Source organism: Dermacentor andersoni, chromosome 2 (assembly GCF_023375885.2).
Source record: "Dermacentor andersoni chromosome 2, qqDerAnde1_hic_scaffold, whole genome shotgun sequence".
Classification (NCBI taxonomy): Eukaryota; Metazoa; Arthropoda; class Arachnida; order Ixodida; family Ixodidae; genus Dermacentor; species Dermacentor andersoni.
In genome coordinates, this window is record NC_092815.1 from 35,368,205 (window position 1) to 35,395,530 (window position 27,326).

General features: G+C 46.3%; 1 protein-coding gene across 2 annotated transcripts in view; it reads right to left on the reverse strand.

The window, feature by feature from the left end:
- Positions 1 to 27,018, reverse strand: part of LOC126542473 (lachesin-like) — a 209,708-nt gene extending 182,690 nt beyond the window's left edge. The window contains exon 1 of one of the 2 annotated variants that reach the window (XM_055077275.2): positions 26,312 to 27,018. In XM_055077275.2, the coding sequence (XP_054933250.1) occupies positions 26,312 to 26,372 (61 nt within the window). In that variant the 5' untranslated portion in view covers positions 26,373 to 27,018. The remainder of the gene's footprint in view (positions 1 to 26,311) is intronic. The other variant, XM_050189556.3, reaches the window with a different exon arrangement.
- Between the last annotated feature and the right edge of the window lie 308 nt (positions 27,019 to 27,326).

A 27,326-nucleotide genomic window follows, 5' to 3' on the forward strand; every position in this document is an offset into this window, starting at 1 on the left:
GAACGGAATGCGCGTTATCAGCATGGCATAGCATTCCCGACAGAAAAGTAGCGGGCGCGGCGTTTTCAAGAAAAGAAACGCAAGCAAGGCAGATGACGATTATTGTTGTGTGGCAGATATACACCCCAAAGGGTGTACTTTTGCCTGAGCGTAGTCGAAAGTATTGCAGTTAAGGTGTTTTTCTCAAGTAGCTCCTCGTCATAGAAATCACCAAGGAGCTTCAGTAAATCGCAGTCTCCTTTGCACTCGAGTATCCAGCATTTGCCTCCACTTGATGCAGACGAGAAACAACCGTGAATGGAGTCCCGTTTATGAATACGGGAGCTATAGGCAATCAGCATTTTCAGGGAACGGAATGAGCTCCCCTTTGTGACGCTCTGCTGAATGGCGTGTGCGTGCATTGTATATTTACGCTTGACAAAAACATCTCCAATTTATGTACTTTAAGTGAAGTCGCGACAAATAATGACTACTGAGTTTGTGCGTTGGTCGGGGCTAGCTGCTTTTATCCCTCTACTGTCAGCGCTACGCATAATATATTGAAGTTAACCACGCCCTTGGCTCTCAGATTGACTGCGGTTGCACCGCTGCTTCAGCTAACCTAAATTAGCGTACGAGTGCTGCATAATAATGAATAAATCAAACTTTGTGAACAGCTCTCAAAAATACAATCTAAAGGTCAAAATGATCACTTTGAAGTGTTCGAGCATCGGTCAGCCATGAATTTCGTTCCTCGTGTTGACCCGCACGTCAGTGGATACGTTTTTAAGTAGATTAGAACGGCCATTCTTGGGTCATGTGCACATCTCACAGTTGCAAAACCTTTCGAACAATCGGCCCTCTTGCTAATTCGTAATCTGTTCAGATACTATAGAAAATGGTTGATTTGTTACAAGTACGCAACCCGTATATATACTTTTTTATTGGAAATAGAGTACGCAGCTGTATGTAGGTAGCTTGCGAATGCACGCAGTCCTACGAGAAAACTGTTATATACAGTCCTTAAATTTTCCAGTTACGTGAAAACAAACTTGCTCTACACGAACTGTCGGAAGAAGTTTTTGAACGGGCGGTATATAGCTAGATTGTGTTTAGCTTGAATTGTGCAAGCAGCAAGACCAAGGAGAGCGAAGCAGACAGCACTCGTACTGACCGTATTAGCCTCGTGTGTATGCTTATCCGTGAACGTGCATCGTCGACCTCGCAAATTCGCCCCGCTGCTTGCTACAAACCGTCTAGAAACAGTTAGCGACGTAGCTTGGCAAGTCATTCCCAAAAGCTATTCGACTAGTTTGACGGACACGAGCTTATCGCAGCTGCGCTTCCTTGCCCGTTACAGTGGTTACTAAATCAAGCCAGTAAGTGTGTATGTACAATGATCATCGAGACGCGGACAGCGCGGATCCATTGAGGTATTCGTCCGGCCTTGCTTATCGCCATCGCTAATGAATTTGTTACGGCAAAAGTCACGCAGAATTAGGTTGCCTGAAATCATGGCTTCGCAAAAATAACAGAGGCCGTTTCGTGGGCTCATAAGCACGCGCTGATTTCACGTGTATTCGGCGTCGCCTTATTGAAGCTTAAGGTTATGACCAGCATTTGGACGCATAAGAGGGTGTCCATTATTCTGATTCTAGACGAGTGATCCTGACAGTTTGGAGGAAGCTCTTGGTATTTGGAATAACGTTCTGCGCGTCTTTCCCCTGAAGACAATCACATGAGAGTGAAAACAAGAAGGTATTGCATACGAATAAAGATAAAGTTTATCATACTAACCTCGTCAGTTATTTGCAATCTGGATCACCGCCTATATAAATTGTACTTAAACAAACTTGAGATAAGTGTCAATACAGGAAAGCAACCTTGAAAACATTGGCAGCAATTACAGAGGAGGCGAGGTGGTCTGAATTTGTATTTGTCGTGCGAAGAAATGCGCTTACCGGTGAATTAGACTGCCTATTCGGCACGATAACATTGCACAGCTTTTCAACTTATTTCGGCAGCAACTAAGGAGTCTCGCTTTCTTATCTCTTAGACAAGTGTCTGTCGTTTATACTTACACGCACACGCCCCCCCCCCCCCCCCGCCCACACACACAAACGCATGCACGCGCACGCACACGCACACACACACATACACGCACATACACAAACGCACACACACGAACACGCACAAACACACGCACACGCACGTGCACACAAATACGCACTTTTAGATGAGCACAAAAGTGTGGATAGATACGCCATTCATAAATCAAATGTCTTCGGTCACGCAGCGAACGCCTATAGCGACAAAAAACCTGCCTTCTCCAACAATTTTCGTTTGCTCAGCGACAACCCTTCTCAGCACCGCTTAATGTGCATGATCACCTGGGTAATCCGGGGATCTTTTTGCATTCGTTTTCTTCCAATTTAGTCATCATTTAGCATATCGCTCATCAGTCATCCTTTCCTGCACGCATCCAGATGGCGAGCACCGTGTTTACTATGGTTCACCTTTACTAGCTCATTAAAAGTTCGCGCTTTTCCCCCTTCACATGCGGCGATGCTAACGCAACTGCGTCGTTTATTTCTCGTCTGCCCAAAATTCCTCCGAAGCACATGTGCTAGGCGCCGCGTACATACTATCAAAAGTTTTTTTCACTCCCCAGTTGTCGTCTGCAGCGCCCAGAGTTTGAGAAACAATGCGCATATGGGGTGCAGCTGCGTACAATGTTTCGTAAAACTCAAGCGAACTCAAACTCTGTCTTCTGGCGCACTATTGTTGGCGCGCACCAGCATAGCCATTCCGTTTCTTTGCGTGACTAGGTGCATGCTTAGAAACGTGCTTTCGATTTCGTTTCTCATATGCATACCGCGCTTTCATCTCACCTATCCTCTCACCTATCTCACATATCGCATCCCTTTTCGCCTTTGGCGGTACAGGTGTAGCCAACCAGAGATAATGACTTGCAAACCTCCCTGTCTCTCCTTTGCCTTTCTCTCTCTCTCTCTTTCTCTCTAACGCGATGGTCCAAACCTACTGCGCGGTCGTTGATCGTCTCGTATCGGAGGATATCCTGCGCACTAGATCTGTGCTGCTCATTGGAGGCTGAATGCTAATCAACCTATATAATCGCACTCCCTCAAGAAATGCAAAAAGCTGTGAGGAAAAAAAGAAAACGATGGGTCAAGCCTAGCGAAAATACTGTATACTAATCCTACGGACGACGCAATGTCGGCGCTGATTGCTCACTTCTTTATTTTTACATTATCTGTAGACGGCACTTAATTAAATGTGAGATGCCACAGATCCATATACGTTGATAGTCTTCTGCATACTTAACGTCCGCAAATTGTCTGTAGGCAGTACATGAGGCATAAGAACCTGTACATTTTTTCATACACACGACTTCGAAGATGAATGTCTGCCGTTTTCAACAAAATTGATAAAATAAGTCTTCCGAACTGTATACCCCGTTCACTTACCAATCCCTATCGTCGGTAATACGATTGACTACTGACAAACGCTGACATGCGCTGCCTGCCTCTCCTGGCCCACTTGGCGAGGAGAGACCAATATATATATATAGATAGATATATATATATATATATATATATATATATATATATATCTGTGGTGGCGAAACAAGCACACTGGGTCCCTTGGTATGGTACAAAAGAATAAACAGGACGTACGTGAGAACACGTTCTTTTTTACTGTTTTACTGTCATATTAGATTAACTTACTATATTAACATTAACGACATACCTAGATTCTTCCAAAGGGCTAAAACGCTTGCAACTGCGACTAAACTCTGCTACTTCCGAACTGTTCTCTCATGACAGTAAAAAAGAACCTGTTTTCACGTACTTCGTGTTTATTCGTTTGTGCAATACTAAGGCAGCCAATGTGCTTGTTTCGCCGTCACAGCTATACATATATATATATATATATATATATATATATATATATATATATATATATATATATATAGAGAGAGAGAGAGAGAGAGAGAGAGAGAGAGAGAGAAAACGAAACAAATATGCAACGCGACAGCCGTCTAAAAATTGGGTGTGTGGGATCGGCTACAGGCATCAAGAACTGCTTTTCTGCGAAGCTTACGCAACTAGCATGTTCTCGCGAGAACTTAGAGCAAATAAAAAAAAAAAGGAAATGGAGGAGAAAAAGAAGTGAAGATGACTTTGCTCGAATGGAATTCAAACAGCTAGGGGAGAGCAGCGCTAACGACCTTCGAACTCCTCTTTGAGTTTCCGGCATTTACGCCACCGAAGAAGGCCGCCGTGCGCAGTTGACGGGAAAAATCCGCGCTACCTTACTCCGTGTGTATGCACGAGTACGTTGGTGACGCTGCTATGCACACGGAAAAACGTAAAATGCGTAACGTGGGTGTGTGCGCGCAAACTGCCACCGTTTACAAATCATTCTGCGCTTTGATACTGTGGCACGTTTGCTTTTTCTTTTTCTTGTTTTTTTGTTGCTGTTGTTTGCTGCGTTCTTTCGCACTTAGCTCGCGCGTTCGAGAACTTGGAGCGGAGCGCGCGTTAGGCGATTCAGAAACGTCGATGCGTTGGTCGATCGTGCAGCGCAACCTGCTTAGCGCATGAGCTTTCAGAGTTGCTTGTTGGCGCTGTCTGTCCGGTTGTTTTCGAGCTCGAGTTTAGTGCAGTGGTGTATCTTTTTTTTCTTCATGTTTTCCTGCTATACAGGGCTCTTGTGTGATGTAATAGTTGGTAGAGGAATAAACAAACGGAGTCAATCATGGTGTCAGCCCATAAAGCCTACTCTCGCGGCAAGTGGATGCATTAAAGTATGAAAGGAGTGTAACGGGTAAACATGTTGAGAGCGCCGGTGCAGTCTCTTATACATTGGCTCGAATTGAAAGAACGAACGCGTAGTGTAATCCCTTCGTAATCTGCACCAACGCCGAGCGCTTTTTGTACCACATACACACATTTTACTCCTTCTGATTTCAGCTGCAGTAGATGAATATTCCTCTCTAACCTCTTTATGTTTTTCGATCTCAGGGAAATAACGCGATGACTGCAAGAAAGCCAACAGAAAGCTGAGTGCGGGGAACATTTGAGACTCTTCTACCTCTGGCTCTACAAGCGCTAATGACTCGCGAAATGAACCTTATAACAGAAGCCGGAGGTACAGTCTTTTCATACTAACCGATAACGTCTGACAAGGGCGTCCGGCACTCACATTTACAGAGGCATTTCTTGTAGTTACTGATGATCAACGGTAGCATTGGGAAGAAAAGACTTGAGTCCTGTTTTACTCTTTGAATTGTGCTTAACGCTGCACCGATACTCATTCTGCGTCCACGCAATACCCGGCTAGCCGCTACGAATGCGTCGATTGCGGGAAGCGACGTAGCGCAACCTGTTCGCTCGTTCGTATCCTGCAATTTCTCTTCTCCCCAGTAAGGGCGCTCTATGCTTTCACCTTGCTTTGTACCAATTCGCTCAGCTTGTATTATAAGAAAAAAAAAAGAAAACACGATCCTGTCACAAAGATTTGTTATCACCGCTTTTTTTTTTTTTTTGCACGGGCCGGTCTGTACCAATTTCTTTTTTTTTGCTACGCACCATAAGTGACTGGAATTCATTAACCGCATTTAGCCTACCCCATTGAATTTAACCTATGCTCTCTTACAATCTTTCTATGTTACTATATTGTATACTTCGATGTTATATTACTGTATTGCTATATATATCTGTTATATTGTTAATATATTATCTTATTATTTTGTTGCTGTGATTTCGCCTTCGTAAAACTGCGCCCTTCCTGCCTGGACCTAACCATGGTCTGCAGTATGTACATCAATAAACAAAAAAAATAACAAATATAGTGGAGCAGCTTGCGCTCAAATTGCAGTAGTGGTTGTGTTATTGCAAGGCAACGAATGGATATGACAGACTGCTATATAGAGCAAATTTATATACATCACACACACTGGACCATGAAACATATTGAACAGAGAAGGAATAACCAAAACATCGGAGCCAGTTCACTTTAGAAATCAATGCATAAAAATCTGCAAGGTTCACATTTAAAGTAAAGCTTACGCAGACAAAAGTGTATACAGAGACGTGTCCAATTACCCCGAAGCGCTAATCAACGCGACATATGGGCAGCGGACCTTTATCTGGCTGTTAACCTGAAACTTTACTCAGCCCACGCAACTATCTAAGCAGTAGACGCTTTTTAGGACCCTCTAATGGGGTATAGTCCTTTAAAGGGTGTAAGATAACATTTTCTCTTTGTCTTCTGTTTTCTTTTTTTGATCAGGCTGCGCCGCTGGGATTTTAAAAGTACAGTGAACCCTGCCAGAAAGTCGGTTCGACTAGCTGTTCGCCTGCAGATCGTGTGAGGACAGGCTGGAACAATTGTTTGCTTTGAGGGTCACGTTAATCCTACGGCTGTGATGAAGAGGGAGTCCGCTTAATCCCCGGAATGGCTCTGTTTCCGGAGCCCCTATAACACGAGCCGCGTGGATCCTCTGACGAGCTCGGCTACTGTTGCCTTCCGAGGAAATTTCATGCCGACGACACTGGAGCATCCTTTAGCGCTTGAATAACCGGACTCTTCGGTTACTAAGGGGGTCCTCGATGCAAGCTAGCTTTGGCGTAGGCGACGCCTTTGTTGTAGTCGGGCGGTCGCGCTCGCTGCGACTCCGGAGTCGACCGATGTTCCGCTTTTGTAGAGCCGAATTTAAAAAAAGAAAGAAGTAAGCATACGCTAAACATTCACAACATCGTGCGTACCTGCTGTCTGCCCTTTAGTGGTTGTCAATGGTCGTCAGAATTTGGGACAGTCGTTTGTGTTGGAGCAATAATACTCTTGGTGGTTCATACATGGTGTGAATCGTCACATTTATTTATTTTGCATACGGCTGCCTCAGTGCAGTCGAGTGGGAGTTGACGAAGTGCGGAGCGTGATGCCTCTGGATTTTATGAGAATACGCAGTTCATGGCTAAATTAGTATTTGCAAACGGACTATTCCGCAATATACATGTATCGCACATATTTGTAGAAGCAGTGATTCTGTTATTTGAGTAAGCGACTTGGGAAACTTCCATTCCTTGGCGAGCTTCGTCGCATAACTAAATACACATGCAGATCCAACACGCTTGATGGAATCTATGCGAAACGAAGTTTAAGGAAAGTGGTTGATTAATTGTTTTACAGCTGACAGCGATGCGTACAATTTGGTGAGGACGGGAGAATGTACGGAAAAGCACGACACTTATGAAGCAACATTTAGCGGTAATGTGCCTCTTCTCTCACAGTGGGACATACCCATTCTGGGGGACTACCCATTATGGGCTATGTGCCCATAAGCACATGCCGAATGCCTAAATCAAAGAAAGTAAAGTAAATCCAAGAATTGGCGAAATACAAATAACCTTACTAATAACAGATTGGTGTGCTTTAGGGATATCTTTTCGCCAACATTATAGCTTCCCGTTTTATGTAGGAATTGCACATTGTGGGGCATGACCATTCTGGAGAATTGGTCAAGTAGACGCTGGTACATACTAGCTGAGTGGCTAAATCTAAGAAAATAAATTAAATTAAAAAAATAATAAGATATGATTCACTATTCCATCACCAGGCTGGTGTGCTTTAGAGATAGATGCCTGTGCGCCGGCATTATACATGCAGCATTTGTGTAGGACGTTATTTCTTATTGTTACGCAAAACAGAGCTTGGAGTTCGTGGCCAGCATACGATGTTTATACGAGTCACTTCGTGTGTGGTGCTGTAGAGACTATAGAACATGTGCTCGTGGTGTGCCCTGAGTATGCGCGCGAAAGACTGACAATGGCTGATACATTAAGACATTTACAAAATGGACCACTGTCGGAGGACCTTTTGCTAGGCGCATGGCCACAGAGTTGGCAGACGACAGAGACAATGCGTGCACTTTCACGTTTCCTAGGTGACACGGGGCTGGACTCACGCCTGTGATACCAGTTGTGTAATGTGTCCTTCACTTCGTTCCTCCCATTATCATCCCCCATTGTGACCCTTTTTCTTCCCCTCTTCCCCTTCCCTTACGTAGAGTAGCAGGCCAGATGCTCCATTATCCGGCCGACCTCTCTACATTTTCCTATCACTAAAATACTTCTTCGTGGTTACCTTCATATAAACCCCTTGTATATATACCCAAAAATATATTCTACAGGGCAGCAGCCACAATCCGAAAAGTATGGGAGGGTTGGCAAAAATAGCTTCGATTCAAGAGGAAGGTTGAGCTCGGGCCAAAATCTGCTGCCGCCTATTTAAATAACAGAAACGCTTTTCTGAGATAACTACTCCACCGATATTAATGAAATTTATTGCACTTGCTGTTTACAAATTGCCCTTTGCATTTGTAGTTTGCAGTTGCATTTGCAGATTACAAATTTAAAGCTGTGCGCTAATAAAACTTATCGTAGTTCTGTAAGTTGCATACGTTAGAGCATCCAAAACAGACAAGTTTGTAATGCCAATTCATCTCTTAGTTGAATTTGTTACATTGCTTACAAGAGTACTATTCGATGCAATTTGGAGAATTGCGTTATCTATGGTTATTACTGAGTTACGGAGTTGTAGACTTTAGAGTTCCATTTCCTGGAAATTTTCAATAGTCAGCAATTTTTTTTTTTATTGAGCAATTGACGGCATCAATCAAAAATTCACTCCTAACACGCACTGGATATAAATTATTTTCTGTTAAATGATACAAACTTGATCAAATTTGGTGCAGTTGCTAACGGCAAAAATTATTCATCTTTTACCATGTATTTAGATAGGAGCCTCCGAGCTAAAGCTTCCGCTTAAAACTCGATTTCCTGCCCGTGCCAGGTTTTGATGTATGGCCCGACTTCGCTGATGGTTATTTCTTATTCCTGGCTCTATGATGCTTGGTCGTGAACGTCGCATACCGGGCTCTAAGCTTTTCACGGTACTGTGGCAGTGATCACTGGCGTTTTATGCGTGGCTCTACACAATGCGTTCACGCCGGTCCCGAACATCAAGCGTAAAACAACAGTATACCTAAACACGTGCGTATACACACAGGTCGTAAGAACCGCAATAATTAACCAAAGCAGTGTTAGCCCGTTTCCCAGTTGTTTTTGTCCGAGTTTAATCTATCCAGGTGATAAGGTCAATGGAAGCAGCATTTTGCGTTCTATTCTCGAGCAATTCACGTAGGTTTCCTGCGACAACATGGAATTCTTTTCGGCTCTCGGAACAAGTTAAAGTATTGAATTGCAACAATAATAAAAAAAGAATAGTTACCCCCCCCCCCCACCTCCCCCAGGTTTCCATCTTGCATACCTTACCAAAGATGTCGCCCCCGTTGGAGGGCGAAAATAGCTTGCGAGCTATAAACTGGGCACGTTCTTTCACTGTATACTTCCCTTCCCGTCCATGTCCTGCGGTCAGCAGTGACGAACAGATACTTTGGATGAATAATTCTGCAACCGCTGAAAAAGATTCCATGAACTCACGGTAAAATTAAATCCCTCCTGTTCCCTCCTTCCAAGTGTACGTACGGAAGTGCGCTCAGAAAGGAGAAAAGGAAAAAGAAGTTTAAGTACGCGGAAGCCTCGCCTCTGGAAGGTTATTTGTCGAGCAACGAATCCTAAGGGATTTACATTGCAAAGTGACTGCGCGGGTTGCAGGAGGCACCAGGTGTATGGATCTGGAAATTAATTTGGAAACTCCAGAGTTCTATTAAAATGTACAAAGATCTTCTTTCTTTCTTTTTCCTCTGACTCTGCCTAATTTCTCTTGCTTTCGCACGATACTGTACAGATAATGTCGATGTGACATTATGAACGACTGTGACATTATGAACGGATGAACGACTTCGCAGAAGTCGTTCATCCTTATGATTGCGTTTCGACGCTGTTTATGTGTAAATGTTAACTTGGAAACAGAGAGCTCAGAAAGCTGAACGCAAGAATTTACAAACAAACATTTGCGCGTTCATTCTGCACTCAGAAATAGTTGTATAAGCGTTAAGTACTGCCATAGTACAAGAACAACAATGCGCTCCCTTTGTAGATTTCTAACTGCTCATGGAAATGTGAAGGGATAGCGTTTTTAGTGACTGTGGGAAGTCTGCGAATGCTGAGTAGTTATTCAGCCAGCCATGACTTTATTTTTGTTGATTTTAATTGGATTCAATTCAAGTACTAACAACAGCCTTCTCAACCTTAATTACCGTAGACGTCAATAAAAAGTTGGGCTATATATTTCATCGTGCAATCGAATGCATAAACGCACAAGAGCGGCAATTGTGGGGCACCTGTAAAAGGCAGCTAACTGAAGGAGCAAAGTGATATAAAAGAAAGAGAGGTTGAATGTTTAAGTATTTCTTTAAAATAATTAACAGGCAGGCCTAGGTGGCATGCTGCTTTAAGTGGAATGACAAGTGTGTGCTAAAAAAAGGAAGTGCGGTAAAAAAAAAATCGCAGAAACTACACTTACTAACACGACAGTCGTTTACAAAGTCTGATTAAAGCCTATATTCTGCTATATTCTGCAGGGATGCTATAAGCGCTTTAGTGGAGCGCAGTTGAGATTTCGGACATTTCCGCTGCCCAAGGACACCCCGCAGCTGACTGAGGTCACGTGTCGTGTCGCATTTCTAAAGCGTTCCTAAAAATAGCCCTTGAAGTTGCAAAGCGACTGCGAATACAAATGATAGTATCTAAGTCCTCGTCTACGTCGCAGGTGGGACGCTATGGCGTGCTCAACAAATGCCTTTTAAATAAATGATGTGTTGTAAAAGCAACATTTAGGTTAATGCGAAAAAGGCACGATCGGTCGCTACGTTCAAGACCACGTGACACACGAAACTTACACTTGGCGTGGAAACGATTATGTGAATCACATTGCGGCAATGCCGCTCTACGTAACACCACAGTCCACGCTGGGAAAGGTACGCAGCGCATGTGCATGTGTGAAATACAAAAAAAAGGACGTCCACAGCAATAAAACAATTGCTAAACATCAGAGGAGGGGCCCAACCTGGAATCAGCTATAGCGCGAGACGGGGGTAATTGGACATCGCTGGGAGAGGCATTCGTACTGCAGTGGAAATATGATGATGATGATGTTGGTGGTGATGATTATGACCACGTATCACATGAAGGAGGGTATAAATATTTGGAGTGATCAGCAATCTTCGAATCAAATATGTCTCTGTTGGGATCCAACGTTCCAACTATGGGTGGTTGTCTTCGTCCAAGTCCCCTCGTAAAAGCGTTGGCTCCAGCTTCAGACATTCACTCTTGTGCAACTGTTGACCCCTTCAAGTCTGCGTTTTTCTGTGTGCTTCCCTCTTGTTTGCATAAACGCTTGGGTTTTACTCGGAATACATAGTGCAAGATGGAGCACAAGAAAGGGACCAAGGAGCCAGGGGACACGCGATGCTTGAGGGGGAGACCAATTATAGAAATGCATGGGCCAAACACATGGCAAAATAATTGTTTATTTGCGTCGTGTCAGCGGCAGAGAAATAAGAGCGCCGCTGAGCAACAGCCTTTAGAGGCCTCCCTCCTGTCCGCCTGCCTTCTTTCTTTAGAAAAGGCTATTCGTGCACTAGTGCATTTCTCAAAGTGCACCGGTCCAGTGGCGGTTTATAGTTTTCCTGCGCAGTCTGTGCCCGCAGGGAGCACTCAATGTCTATTTTCCTCTTTCTGTTCTCCCCTTTTCTGACACCCAGTGTAAGGTAGCAAACAGAACACTCGTCTAGTTGACCTCCCTGCCTTTCCAATTCTTCCTTTCGCTCTCTGTGTTTCTTTCCCTCTGACATAACTGTCTGAAAGTGTTGACGCAAGTGCTGCTAGTGTTCTCTTTAAAGCGGAGCTTGATATGGCTAGGCGAAACGAACATCTTTCTGTGCGCGCCTTTGTACAGAAAGCTCCTCCATCGGAACCGCAGGCGCATGCGCGAAAATACCCCGTAGGAGAGAAGGTAAATGCAAGAGGGGAGAGAATGGCTGGATTCGAGGATGACGGAAGTAGATTCTTTCATCAACGTGCATGGTAAGGTGGAAACGGCGCATCCGACGGAGCAAGCGCATTTGCGTAGGCGGAGAGCACTTAACAACAATAAAGAAAGCTAAAGAAAGGCAAGAGAGAGGCGCGTGATTGCCTGAGCTGCTAGTGACGTCGTCGTTCTCCGTCGCAGCCGAGCACGCACGCCGCAGTTTCTCTCCAACATCGACTTGGGCAGGCCGCGTGTATATAGTTTGCACCCCAGTAGGGCAAGCCGCGTACGAAGAAAGACGCCGAGAACAGAACCGCGAGTGCGCTCATGTCCACCATGCTCATGCTGAAGCACGTGCACAAGAACAAGCTCGTGCAGCCGAACGCAAACGGCAACTGCTCACCGAGGATCCGGAAGCCTTCGAGGTCATGCTACAAGGCAAGGCAAAATGTAACAAATTGGGGAAACTACGCATCATTAACACCTTGAACCGCTCGTGGTACTGCTCCAGGATAAAATTCGAAGGGTAGTGTGCGGCATGCGTGATAAACATGTATGTAACAACCTTAACAAAGTAAAGAAAACACCAAGAGGTAAGCAAAATGAGAAATATTTCAATGGAATCATGCGGGATAAACCCCATGAAACACCGGAGCCCACCGCACTTCTCGGCTTCGCTGTTTTGCTATTTGTACGGACGGCTTGTGCGGTTAATCGTTTTTATAAAAAACCAAAGACAAACAAACAAATGATAGAGAGACGGAGTGGAACACTTCTGCATACAAACGGAAGGAGTTATTCATAAGAATATAGGACATGTCCCATCGAAACTGTTTTTGTCTAAAGAAAGAGGGGCAGATGGAGACGACACCCTTTGGGTTCAAAGTAAAGTGGCTATATCCCAGCTAATTAGGTAAGTCCCACCGAAACGCTTTGTAAGTGCGAAATATTCTTGGTTTAGTGGTATTTAAAAAATGCGACAGCCTAAAATACGGCACTTATACGACGCGCTGCGGGATGCAGCAATGCTACATGCAAGATTATATCAACAAAGCGAGCTTGCGGAACCCAGGCACTGTGACAATCGGTTTCAGCGAAACTTCCATAGGTGTTTGCGAAAAACGCTATTTTGATTTAACGACCATTTGCAAATGTAGAGCACACGAAGGAGAAATGGGTCGCTGAGCATAAGCTTGCGGCGCTAGAACGAGCGATACATACGCACGACAGCGAAGTAATGACTACGACAGCATGACGACGAGAGAATGACGACGATGGGCCACTACGATGACATGATGACGAAGATGCAATGACGATGCTGGCTAGACGACGATGAAGGCGCGATGTGACGATGACGGCATGACGGCAATAAGATAATGACACTGGAATGGCTATCACAGAACGCCGACGTAAGAACGACCATTATGGCACAACGACGGCTGTATGACTACGACATATTGACGGCAATTAAATGAAGAGGAAGCAATTACGATGACATAATGACAATGGGATGACGATTCTGGAACGATTACGATACTGTGACGACGACGGCATCACGACAATGGAACGACAACACTTGACTGACGACGGTAGTAACGAAGACGGCTTGACGATAATGGGATGACTAAGTTGGAATGAAGACGATGGAAAGACACCCATGGCACCACGACGGGCTTTGACTATGAATTATTTTCGACGACTGTATGTCAACAACGCGATGACAACAATGACATTGCGACGATGGCACGATGACGATGAAATGACGATGATGTGATTACGGTAGCATGATGACGATGGTAAGACGATGATGTAATGACGGTAATTGCCGAATTTCGATGCCACAACGACGATAGAAGGAGAATGGAATGACGACGGCGAAACAACAATGGAGGGAAGGTGACATAGTTAAGATGGCAGAACGATGAAAACGAAGTTACGATCGTAACGTAATTATGACGATGAAGGTGCTGAAATAACGGCTACGACATGACGATGGCAGCGTGTTTGCGTTGCAGTTCACGTCCGCGCTGACAGTCATGACTTTCCGCCTCGAACCACCCCAATTTTCACTATATCCTGTGCCACTTTGCACTATATATGTCTGATACCGGCCGATGGTGCAAGACAACACCTTCACACATATTATCTGCCTCGCACATATATCGACATCTACATATCCGCCGATATACCAACCCATTAACTGACAGCAGCCAGCAGCGACAATAGCAGCCGCTTCAAGCACGGCGGAGTAGACAACGAAAGCCTCGCTTTAGAATTTTCTGCTACGCTGTGTTCATTTCATCTGCCTTCGCAAAAGTATGCTCGATCGATAGAAGAAGGAAAATTCAATGAGAGACAGCACAAACGCAAGGTACCCCACGTAGTCACTGGCGCCAGAAAGCTTTCATTTATTGCTTCCTTGCAAGCAGCCAGCGGAAAATTTGGATGATAAAATAATCGAAACGATGCAGTTCACCAAATTCACGCGAGTTCTCATGCTCGCAAGAGGACAGCAGCAAAATGGCTCAGCAAAGAGAAAGATGACATTCCTCTGCATTGTGTAGCCACACTTCAAAATACGTGTGAATCAGGAGCAGCAGCAACATCATCAGAACTGCGGGCCCACGGCACAGTGTATAATACGTGCAATTCCACAATGCCAACGGCGACGAGAGACGACGTGACAGACAGCGCGCGTCTTGGGACGGCCGATGGAGCGCTCTGCAGCAACGAACGAACCTACGAATTTTTTTATTTTTTTTTACGAGCGTCTACTGCGCTTAGTGCGGCGCTGTCTGTTGCCGTCGTCGACGTCTTCCTGCTTCCACAGTCGCGCGCATCCGAGCGAGAGAGCCTGGTAACACAAAACGCTTTTCCATGCGGCGCCTGACGGCAGAGGAGCTCTATCAAAATATATTAGGGTTCCCTTCTGGCTCGAGGCGGCGTGAAAAGGAATGTTGGGACAGCTATCGCAAGGGATGATATTTCCAGGCGCATACATAACGCCGCATGCAAATTAGACGCCAACCCCGAGTCCCCCCTCTCCCTTCCTCATTCCCGGAGCTTTCTTCAGTCAGCTCCCTTCCGCCCTCATTTTTCTGAATGTGTCTTCCGTTTACGATCGTCCCTCCCAACTGCGCATTTATATATTTCATGTTCATTTTGCATCAGCTTCACTTTTGGTTTGGCGGAAAGCTTGCCTCCCCGATTGCTACTATTTCTCCAGTTCTTCAACTCTCTCTGCGAGCTGTATATTTCACTGCGTCGCTTCAGTCGCACTTCGTTGCCGCAGGTTTCGCGCGCCGCAAACGTCTCAGAGAGGTCGGGACGCGGTAAAGGCAAAACGCCCACCGTCAAGTCATGTTCCTTCTGTCGTACTTCCTCATTTCGCCAACAACGCCGCCCCTCCGCCCGTTTGGCCAGTCCCCCTCTCCCCCCCCTCCTTTTCTTCCCACAGTTCCTGTTCGCCTCCGTTCGCCCATTCAGCTATGCCGCACTTAAACCATCTCTCCACCTTCACGCCTTCCCCACGTAGCGCACAAACCTTCCCCATGCCTCCATCTTTCGCGCGTGACGAGACATGTAGAGATACAAAAGAGCGGCGACCAACTCTTATTACAGTGCCGCAGAAAGCAATCTCTACAAAGACAAGCCTAGGCCAAACACGTGGACAGAATAGACTGAGCGAGATGACGAAAAGAAAAAAACAGAATAAAGAAATACGTAGAGCCTGCCTTTGATGAAAAAAGAAAGAGCGAAGCTTTCGGCATTAACATAAGATTTGCAATTTAAAAGCTTTCTTTTCTTTCTTTCGCCTCTTCAACACCCTTATACGGAGCTCAGCTTTATAACCAACTGCCTCCAGCGCGTATTCTCTCGTCCAGAGCTCTGTGCTGCAGCGCAGGAAACGTCAATTTCTTCTTTGTGCTCCTTGCTGAAGCTGCGACCACGCATCTTGCAGCCTACACAGTTTTTAAAGCTTTTAAGGCAAGTCAGACGGAAACATAAGTGGGAGAAAAAAGAATGAACATAGAAACCAGGAAATAATGGGAGTAGGGATTGTCGGATGCCAGGATTTCGTCAGAACAGCAATATTTGAAGGAAAAGTGGATGTCTGCTACCGGAAAGAACAATGAAGATGTGCGTAATTCACTCGGCAATGTATACGTCGCTTCTCTTCTGCTGCTTGTCCTCCCGTATTTACGCCATGTTTGTGGGCTTGCGTATGAACGTGTGTGTGTGTGTGTGTGTGTGCGTGCGTGTGCGTGTGCGTGTGCGTGTGTGTGTGTGTGTGTGTTACTGAATAACTGACTGATTAGATCAGATTGGAAATGTCCAGTTCTCGGTACCCCGAGTAGGGTAGCCAAGCAGACGCATTTCTGATTAGCATCCCTGCCTTCTCTCCTCCTATTTCAGTTCTCGGTTCTTCAGAGCTATTTAACGGTCGCATGAACAGAGAAAAATACAGGCAAGGAAAACAAGCAATAGAAATTAAAATTAAAAAGTAAATCTTCTTTGCGTGTGTGCCTACGCGTGCCCGCTCGTGTTATCGCTCTTGTACGTGCGCGTGTGTGTGGAGCGAGAACGCCGTATAATACACGCATCCTCTGTTGTAAATACAAACGAATATGTGAACTTCGTTCTTCCGTCCTGAATGCAGCTTTTAGCAAACGCACCCAGTAAAATTAGGCCCCCTTTCATGTATAGTGTTAAAAATTAGGCCCGAGTGGGAAGACACTTTGAACCGACCTCCACCTCATGTGCAGTGTTCATGTGCAATGCTGAGGAAAAGGGCGATATATCGTTTCTGGGAAGAAAGGATAACGAAAAATTGTACTATTTGGATGGCCAGTTATAATAGGCAGAACACCATCCAAGAAAATTCACATTGTGCTATAAACAACGAATCTTAAAATGGAACTTTCGAAAGTTCCTCTACAGATACAATATATCAAAGCTCTTTCACTGGCGAAAGTATTAAGGAGCAATGTATATGAATTTGAACACAGAATAGTTCTCTAGGCGCGCGATATTAGCTCGGCTATCAGAGCTAGTACACGCCTGAAGGGAGCCGCACGCTGCCCTAATGGGTGTGTTCAGCATTCGAGAGAGATTCATTTCATGCCCGGTCCACTTTGAAGAGTTTCCATTCATATTACTTCTTTTCCTGCTTTTTTCCTGTCTGCTGTAGCATATCAGTGTGGCACGTGCCTTGCCGCTCTGTGAAAGGTTACAAGTTATTTTGCCCGTCACGGCTGACGCATTCTGACGGGACTGGATGCGGCCCCATTAGCGTGCTGGCACATTTAGGCGCGCTCTTAAAGCGCAACTGCGGCGATTTTTTGACCATGTCAATGTAATGGAATATTTAGGTTTTCGAGACCCCCGTGTCACGTGTCTGATAGTAGAACTGTTTCGCAAATTCGAAAATAATTTTAAATAACCAAAAAAGCGCAAATACTAAACCAAAATCTGACCAAGCGGCCGAACGAACTTCGTCGTGTGACGTCACGAGCGTCCCCACAGGGGAAGACGCGCTAGGCATGCCGGTCTCGCCCGCTGGCAGCGAAGAGCAGACGCTCGGCTGAATCGTGACTGCGCCGGACCTTCGGGTGACAATGTCAGCTGCACCAGCTCTTCGGATCTGTCAAATATTGAGAGATCTCACGAATGATTCTGAGGAATTCGATAGCCGCGAATCGCTGTTCGCATTCGACCTGCCACCACGAGAGCTAGCGCCCATACGCTGCATATCGTGCTGCGACATGAAGACCAAGGGTAGCCCTAACAACTGATCTTATACGTGCTGCTTGCTATTTGAGGTGTTCTACCCCTTCTCGGGGAAGCGCTTCGCACGCTCACTGTAAGATGTGGAGCACGACTCTCCGTATTTGTATCCCGCAAGAACGCCGCTGACACTCCAAAGTACCGAACTGTGCATTTGTTTAAACCGGCAAGTACAGCGACTACTCGTTCGCTTGAGATATAATGCTAGCCCCGCTCATCGGTGACATCAAATGATGTCAGAACATATCAAACCAGCCAGATTTTGTGCATGTAAGCATCGTTGCATCACTCTGAATCGTGCTGATATGAGCGACCAAACACCTTCGAGAACAGCGAGTGGCAGACCGTAGTAGGGGAGCGTTATGCTGTCTACTTATCATTCTTCGCATTCTCATCGAAGATACCCAGACGCGTTCAATACCTTTGGCGAGGTCGGACGCTGCCAGGAAACTTCGCCTACTTGCGCGCAAGAAGTCCCAAGATCTCTGGATTTCAAGTGGCTTCGACTGCAGATTAAGTAAACTGGACCCCACGCTACGGCTACAACTGCCATCTAGCCTTTCCCACGGCGAAGCAACCTTGTGTCGCTTGTGGTTGGGAGTGGCGTTCACGAACGCATACTCCTACCGTATGGAAATGGCCGAGAGCCCGATGTGCGACTCCTGTGGGTGCGAGGAGACCATCGAGCCCCTATTGTGTACCTGCCCTCGCTACGATGTCCAACGTCTCTCTCTGCGAGCAACTTTACGCAGACTAGACTCGAGTCCGTTCACCGAGTCAAAGATACTCGGACCGTGGCCACAACCGTCACTGGCTCGAAAAGCGATTCGTGCACTAGTGCGGTACTTGAAGTGCACGGGCTTAAGAGACCGCTTATAGTGTCATTGTGTACGCTGTCCCTCCCACACGTACTCAGTACTTACTCTCTCCCTTTCTTCCTCTTTCTTTTCCCCTTTCCCCCACCCCCAGTGTAGGGTAGCAAACCGGATGCTGTTCTGGTTGACCTCCCTGCCTTTCCTACCCTTGCTTTCTCTCTCTCTCTCTCATCATGCACACAATATGTTCCGTAAAGTGGACATAGATGACGACTTTGCGCGTGTGATCGTTCATTTAAAGAACACGCAGTTTTCTCGCGGAAACGCCGATGCCAGTATAGACACCGTTGGCAGCTGAACGAGGCGGTTGTTTATGTCGCTGTATCGAAGGGGCCTACGCTTGCTGCCCATTTGGGATACGAGGCAAGCAGTGCACCTCGGAAGCTAAATAATGTGTCTGCATGACAATACGCAAAAATACACCCATGTTCGTAGTCGCATTTCATTTAGGGAAGCGCCGGTGAGTGCGGCGGGCAGCTCTCCGTCGAAAACGGCAACGTACCAATATCGATACTGCTCCGTGTCCTCGCTTCTCGCTTTTTGTGTGTGCAGTGTACGGAACGAGGAATGGTTTATTTAAAATCCATAAGGGCAAAACTGATCTACAGCAGTTTTCTTCATTCTGAGGGCTTAATTAGCTTCAGGTCAGTCGCTCAGGTCCGCCTGCAGCAGGCGCATGAACTACGCGACTGTGACATATAGGCTTAACCTCGGCTGAACGCGATCGGCATCGGCTCAAACTGTGTGTGCGGATTGCGAGAGCTGAAGTCCGTGCAGCCAACAACGGAACATCACTTGCCTCCCAACTCGCAACTTCTCACGCCATGCAGTAGCTCACGATCGTCGACTCCTCGACGCTCTCGACGCTGTCGTCTGCATGCTGTGCATGAAACACTCGTGACGTCATACACAATGTGACCTGTAACTGAGGAGGAGGCAAGGTGGGATGTTCGAGGCAATTAATTACATTCATTTGTAAAAATTCTGCGCAACTCTAAAGCCTGCTTTTTTGAGGACATGACGGAAGTGTTCAGAGGAAGGTACCAAGCGAATTTCATCGACGTCCGTTCACATCGAAAAATTGCCGTAGTTGCCCTTCAAGGACGATGTGGTGTTCGTGAAAAGTGCTAGTATGCTAAAGCCAACAGTGCACTACGAAATGAAAAAAAAAACACAAGGCGTATTTACAATTGCTAGTAGGTACAGCGGGGCGTTGCACTTGCAGAGACGATGGACGTGTGCGCGCATGCGCGAGTAAGAGCGGGTGCGAGAGAGAAAATGTGGGGACTTTCGCTCCTTGAATATATGACTCTGCCTAGGCACTGCGGAGGCGTTTCTGAGCGCGTGTTGTATGCGTTTGTCCCTAGGCGTGCCGGCAGAAGTCGTGGGGCGCGGTAGTGCTGAACTTAGCGTCGCGAGTTGGAGGCTGGACGTAATTATATTTATTCATTCGTGGTTTCTATTAATAGAAACAACGTGTCATTATTTAGCATTATTAGCGGCCCTTCTAGGACACCAAAGCGGCAATGGGGACACCAAAGCTAGAACCCGGACTGGTCCGTGGGTTGGGGCTCGGAGAGCGCTGCGCGTGCCAGGGATGTATAATATCGGCTGTCCGCTGTCGCGGACAGCCAATTTGTTATGCGCACACCCCCTGGCACGCTTCGGCCTCCGCAGCCCCAACCCAGGGGCCACCCTGCTTCCAGCTTTGATCCCCCCGCTACCCCTTTAGTGCCCGGAGATCCTGCGCCGCCTGCTTTATTATAACCTCAGGTGCCCTCCTGAGGCTTCCTTTTGCTGGTTACATGTGCCTTCCTGGAGCAGTGCTTTTAAAAAATGTAATCTATCGTTGCGACGAAAAAAGCGACCCGCGACTTACACAACAGCAGTCAGAACCTTGCCCCTTCAGACACAGCGACTCCAAACGGGGCGTTTCTGCCCACTGCCTCAGCGCGCGGGCAGCCAGCAGCGGAGTGTAAACAAACTCGACCGCACCCCGCAATGCCGGCATGTCTAAGGTACAAACGCATGCAACATGCTCTAAGAAACCTCCTCCGTATTGCCTATCAGAGTGGAATATTCAAGGAGCAAAGGCCCCCAGATTTTCTCTCTCGTACCCGCTCTTACTCGTGCAGGCGGAGAAATGTCTAGTGCCGCGAGGAACGCCACACCCCGCTGTACCAACTAGCAATATTAAAAATGGAACCGGAAACGAGCTCGTCTACGCCGTGCCGATGCTGAAGCCCAGGCACAAGAACAGACTTGTGCCACAAGAAGCAGCAACTGCGTACCAATCATCCAGCAGCCTACCAAGCCGTTATTTAATGAACTGTCGGGACTAACCCAGTGATAAACATCGGGGTCACACGTTCCAGCGTCGCTGGTTAGCCATCTGCACGGTGTGCTTGGGCGATGTTTTCTTGTTTTCTTTTTTGTAGTGCAATAAATCCTGCCCTTATCAAAATTACAAAGGGCGCATATCTGTTTCAATTTAAAACAAAACGTGACGGGAACTAGTAAACACAATTTGAACGAAGGGGGAATTGTTCTTAAATTTATTACTTCATAGCCGTATACAAGCTTAATTTCTCAGCTACTGCCCCTATCATAATTTCTTGCAAAACGATAATTTATCGCCTGATATTTCGATTAGTCTGACACTTCACCTTTAAACGAAATAAATAAACCAGCTGCTGTGCCACGTCTGCAATTCATACGACAGAAGCAAAGGGCAAACAATCTCAGTCTGCTTCGATCCTGCTCGCCTTGCGTGACACTGTGTGTTGCTGGACTCGCGATGAACCAGGAAGGACTGTGGAGCGCCGCTAATTTCGCGTCGACAGCTTGAAGCCGTAATAATAACTCAATGGAATCGGGCAGAGGCCCGAGCGCCTAGCTCTCTCCGGCGACAGGGAGCGCAAAGGCGTTAATTATGCAGGACGTCCAGGACTTCCTTGCCCCCAAAGTGACAACTAGTCGGGGCAGCCCACACGTCAAAGCGGCGGTTCTCTGCGGGCACTTTCGGACCTTATATATGAAAGCTGGCTCACTGACGATTCAGCTTTCACGGCTGCTCTCTCTTAAGCGGGAGATCCGCCCCACCAGCCATTATTCCGCGCATGGCACATGCACGTATATTTCGCAAACGTTTTTTTTTTTTTTCACGTACCTAGTTTTCAACGCAGCGGGTTCGCCTCAAGAACTGTGAACATGCCGCCAGCTGCACGGCGTGCGCGTGCTACAACTTGACTACTATATTTTATTTTTTTCCTGCCTCTTCATTTCAACTTGCTGTACGGAAACTCGGGCGGCGACAATGTCGGATACCTTCAGTGATAACTGCCTGCTTTCTAGAGCAAATCGACAAACTAACCCTTCATCTGACTTCTCCAACACAAGCTGGACAACTGGAATTGTCTTCTGCAAGCCTTCCTGCCTTTCCTTATAGATCTACCCTTTCTCTCTCTCTCTCTCTCTCTCTCTCTCTATATATATATATATATATATATATATACTGAACGAAAGAAAAGAAGGAAACCGAGCGCCAATTTTAATTAGTCATATAATCATAAGAAGCCAACAAAGAAAGTCTCCAAGGACAGCATAGGGAAAATTGTCTGTACTTATCTGAGGAATTAAAGAACTGAAAAATTCATGAAAATGAAAGCCGATGAAAAAACAATCGGCCGCAGGTGGGGGACGAACCCGTGATGCACAGCACACGGGCGTTCTTGCAGTTTGCCGCCATCATTACATATACCTCCCGCATCCTGCTCACCTTCGTTGACGACTGCCACCTCACCGAGCGGATCTAGCTCCTTTCTCCCAAGCACTCTCACCTTTATCTCTGCTTCCCCAGTGCAGTGCGGTAGAGGTGTCCTCGCTGAGAGACAGTTAACTTCGCGGCACATTTCCCCCCACCCCTTTTTTCTTTCCCCCAAATCTAAAGCCTCCCCCCTCCCTTCCTACAATCGGTGGAACACGATTTCGTGAAATAAGACTTTCGAAGTCGGCTCCAGGCCATTCTTGGGCGCTTTTAAATGCGCGAGAATTATTTTTCATCTTGTATCGAATAAACCACGTCGGTACAGCTTCATTTACACTTATTCAACGCTATAGTTGGCTGAGTCAGAACTTCAGGCGACTCCGCCCTCACTGCCTTTACATAGATTTTGAGAAGTGCGCTGGCCTAGTCAACCCCCCCTCCCCCCCCGCGCTCCTTTGCACACACACTCACACACACACACACACTTGCAGGATGGTTAATGGAACTCACCCCGACGCTCGCTTGGCGGGACCGCCTAGCGTTAACACGAACCCGACGACCGGATTATGGCCCGGCAAGGCGACTTGACCCGACTGCATCAGGTTAACGTAAACGCAGCTTACGCTTTCTGCTCTGTGTCTGCCGATGCAGGCCACATTGCAGTGTGTGAAAGGGGAGAATGTACACGAGTGCCATTGAAAGATTAGATTAGATTCAAAAGTTTGCGTTGCACTATTACGCGCGATGAATTGAGTGCCGCGGGTGCCACGCAGTCGTTTTACGACTACGCTCTCCAAAATATATTTTAACATTTGCACGCTTAATACGTTATTTCTAAGTTATAGAGGTCCATTCCAATGACTTAAATTTACTTTAGGGCCTTCGGAAGGTAATGACCTAGTAGCGTGAGTGAGAAGTTTCGCGAGTTCCTACGTTCTGGAACTTCGCAAGATTGTAAGCAATATTACTTTCTTTCAGGTACTTCACAGTGGTTTGTGGGTCGCTCTGTTCCTTTGTTTCTTCTTCAATTACACACAAACCCTACCGTAGCATCGCCGACAAAATATTCATACAGCATCGACATGACGCTAAATGAAAGCCTAAAGTCTACCTATAATTCTCGTTGTGCAGTCTGCAACGGTCTCACGGGTCCCACCAATACCCGAGGTGGAAACAATGATCTGTGCCTGCTAAATGTAGCCTGAACGATGAAGTGGAAATGACTTGTACGAAGCACTTCTTTCATTCATCTTCCTAATCTCTAAATGAAAATAAATGACGCACTATTTCAAACTTTTTTCTTCTTTCTTTTTTTGGAGTGTCAGTGCACGCCTGTACTTTCGAAGCTTCCAACAGGAGCGCGTTTTACGATGCCAGAACATTTAGTACCGGTGGAACCAACGTGTGGCGCAATGCCCGTTTCAAGTTTCCTTCTTTTGCACTGCCACCACTTTCGCAACATTTAAAAGCTCAGAAGATGGCATTCCCTTTTTTTCCCCGGATTTTTTTTTAGACAGATAATTACGATCTGCGGTCTTTCATGGTGTAATCATTGTTTCCTTTTTTTCTTTTTCCCCGACTGCGCACCGTTCTGAAGCCATTTACAAAAGGCGTAAAAGCTTGTTAGCTCGTGCAGTGCCCACCTAAACTTGATGCTGACGAATGTCGTTTTATGTTCTCCGAAATATGTGTCAACGTCAGCATGCCGACTAGGTTATTAGGATTATATTTATTGTTGCGACACGTCGCCCAAAACCGCACTTTGAAGAAGGCTTGCACACTCACCGTATCAGATAGCACTGTGGGAACGTGACGCAACTTTAGGGTAATAAATAGTGTGAAGGCCCCATCGGTAAATCATATACAGCGTACATAAATGCCCCATAGATAGTTCATGAACAAGAAGTAGTTCATCACCATGCCGAGTGTCGATAAATGACATGTTCAGTCAATGTCTAGTGCAAAAAAGGTGAAGGACAATAGGGGAATAACTAAATTATGAGACTCCTAAAAAACCTGCAGGTTTTCTTAATTATTTATTTAAAAAAAGCTATTGCTCTCATTCTTCCTATGTAATTGCACATAAAGAGTAGAAATTATCTGCTTAGGTGAGCGTTCATTTAGTTTCAATGAAGCTTGTGGCATTTAAAACAATAACTCTAAATGAAGTGATCGTTCTATTCATGCCTCTTTTTCTCTGGAGTTCAATTACTTCAAAAAGATATTTGAAAATCAACAGAATAAAAATTTTAACCATGATTATTTATTAATTTATATATATGCAACGTAACAGCTATGAAAATATTTTTAAACAGCTATGGGGAGACCGCGTTCAAAGGGGGCAAAACGCAACATTCAATTCACAGTTTGCGTGAAAAGCAAGTTTCATTTTTCAAATGATACTAAAATTATTGGTAAATTTTAAACGTGCACTTTTCTAATATATTAACGTTTCTCGGCGTTGGTTTTCTTATACATGATATCGAATTCATTATTTCTTATTTTTTTCAAAACCTTCGATAGCACACAAAAAATGAACGTTCCAAGCAATCACAAAAGTTTTGCAATATTTTCGCTTTGCACTAGAATAACACACGCTTCATTCTTATCGGTCTAGCGGTTGTCTAATGAGTCTTTCTGTGTCTTTTACTGTTTCTTCTTTTTTTTGGGGGCAACGTGCACAGCAAACGTTTTCTGTCAAAGAGAACATGCAAACTTTTAACAGATGGTGTTCACCTGTCTGCTTCTATGGTTGAAGAACAAATCGTCCAATAACAAATTAAATGGATGCCCTTGAGCCTGGCGCAAATGTTAGCTTAATGCTTGCTTATGCACTAATTACGTTCTCTGTATAGTTCATATCACTCAGTGAAAAACTTTACGCTGTCCCCGTTCATAAGCAAATAAGCCCTGTGTCCAAAAGCATACCCCTTGGCGCTCGCGTCGTCTAGATTGTAGTACTCTGGAAACTTCGAAAGGCACTGTCATAACTCATCACAAGATCAACCATCGCTTTCCTTCTCCTCCAACGAGAGGAATATTCTAGCCTTTTCCTTATACTGCGGTTAGCACAAACTGACATGTATCTTCACAAGCTACAATGTGCAAGATGGCAGTTCATCATTGATAATACAAAAAAATATTGACCACAAATGTTTTCGAGACTCAGAAGATCAGAAAAAGAGAGAGAGAGAGAAACCTTATTGGCAATCGAAACAGGCATTCCGAAACTAGAATGTAACTGAACCAGTGTTTAAGCTAGACTATGTTCTGAGCCGGTTCAACGTTGCCTGAACTACATCAGTTTACGTCTGACCACGACTGCGGGCTGTATACTTTTGCACATTGTACTGCATTGTACTGCAAATTGTACCAGCTTCAGTTTCGGCCTGGCGGAAAACTTGCCTCCCAGATTTCTGCTATGTCTTCAGTTCTTCGCTACAAGAGATATTTTTCACTGCGTCGCTCGCTCACTCGCTCTTCGATGCTACAGGTTTCGTGCGCGACAAAGGTCTGAGAGAGGTCAGGATACGGTAAAGGCAAAATGACCACTGTCAAGTCGTGTTCCTTCTGTCGTACTTCCTCGTTTCACCAACAACGCCGCCCCTCCCCCCGTCTGGCCTTTACATCAGTCAAGTGTTAGGTGACACTTAGACTTCTTGTTAATTCGCAAACTTGATATCTCATCCCCGCAGCCTCTGATCCCTTAGTACAGAATCTAGCATCTTCTGTTTCGTTATGTCACTTCTCTTTTTCTGCGATAGAATTTCTCGAACAAACGAATGGACCCGTCAAGCAAATCTGGCCGTTGGGCCACCCTGTTTCCTTGGGTCTCCGACAAAAGTAACGCGACCAAACGCAAAAGAAAATGGTTCGCACATACCGGAAGGGACCAGCAGCACAAGCAAGACCGTGAGCGTCGTTTGAAGTCTCATCCCTGTCATGTTGGACCAAGTCCTGCCTTCTCTCTCGTCTTTCAACACGACACCTTCGCCCGACCGTCCAGGCGTCAGTAAAGAGTGCACAATCACCCTCGAAGTCTCTCGCTGGCTTCAAAGAGGCAGCGTCCGTCACCAAAGCGGTCCAACTAGACCGGGAAAAGAGGAAAGGAGCCTCGCAACCGATTTTCTTGTCTTCGCCCTTGGCACAGTATCGCAACGGCTCGATTGAGCTGGCAGGAAACGGATGAAAACTAAGCAGACACAGAAGACGGGAGAAGTCGATACCGTAGCAGCGCTTGTCCACGGGAGAGCTACGCGAAAGAAGCAGGAAAAGTACAGAGAATGCGCGGGCACAGTGACAACGCGGGATCTTCTCGCCGGTCTCAAAAACTCGCGACAGACACGTAGATACGTCCTCCGCCGGGGCGACCTGTCTCCTCTTCTAGCGTCCAAGTATCGAGTTCGAGAGCGCGCACGCACACTCACTCACTACACACGCAGAGACACCGGGCGTGAGGTGGGGGGTGGGACACCCGCCGCGGCTCTCACATGTTGACGGGTCTGTCTGGCGGGCGCGCGCCGGGGCGACGTCTCCGCGCTCCGCTTGGGGGCAGCCGGTGCACTCCGCTACTGGTATCGGGACCGCCGGGTCCCTTTTTATCCCGCTTCGGGAGAGGGGGGCGGTGCCCCAAACTGAGGACTCGGCGGCGCGCGCGCGCGCTCGCGCGTGGCTCTGCGATCGGAGCGCCGCCGCTGCCGCTACGCCAAACCGCGCGTGCCTTTCATCCGCCCCCACCTTTCCCTCGCCTTTTCGTGCTCTGTTCCCTACTCGTTTCCCCGTGCTTCCTTACTTCCTGTATTTTCTACCCGCCCTTTTGTCTCCGGACTGAGGCACTTCAGCGTGGGAGAGACACTGTGTCTGCGCTTGAATGTGCTAACAGCTTTTTATTACAGTAG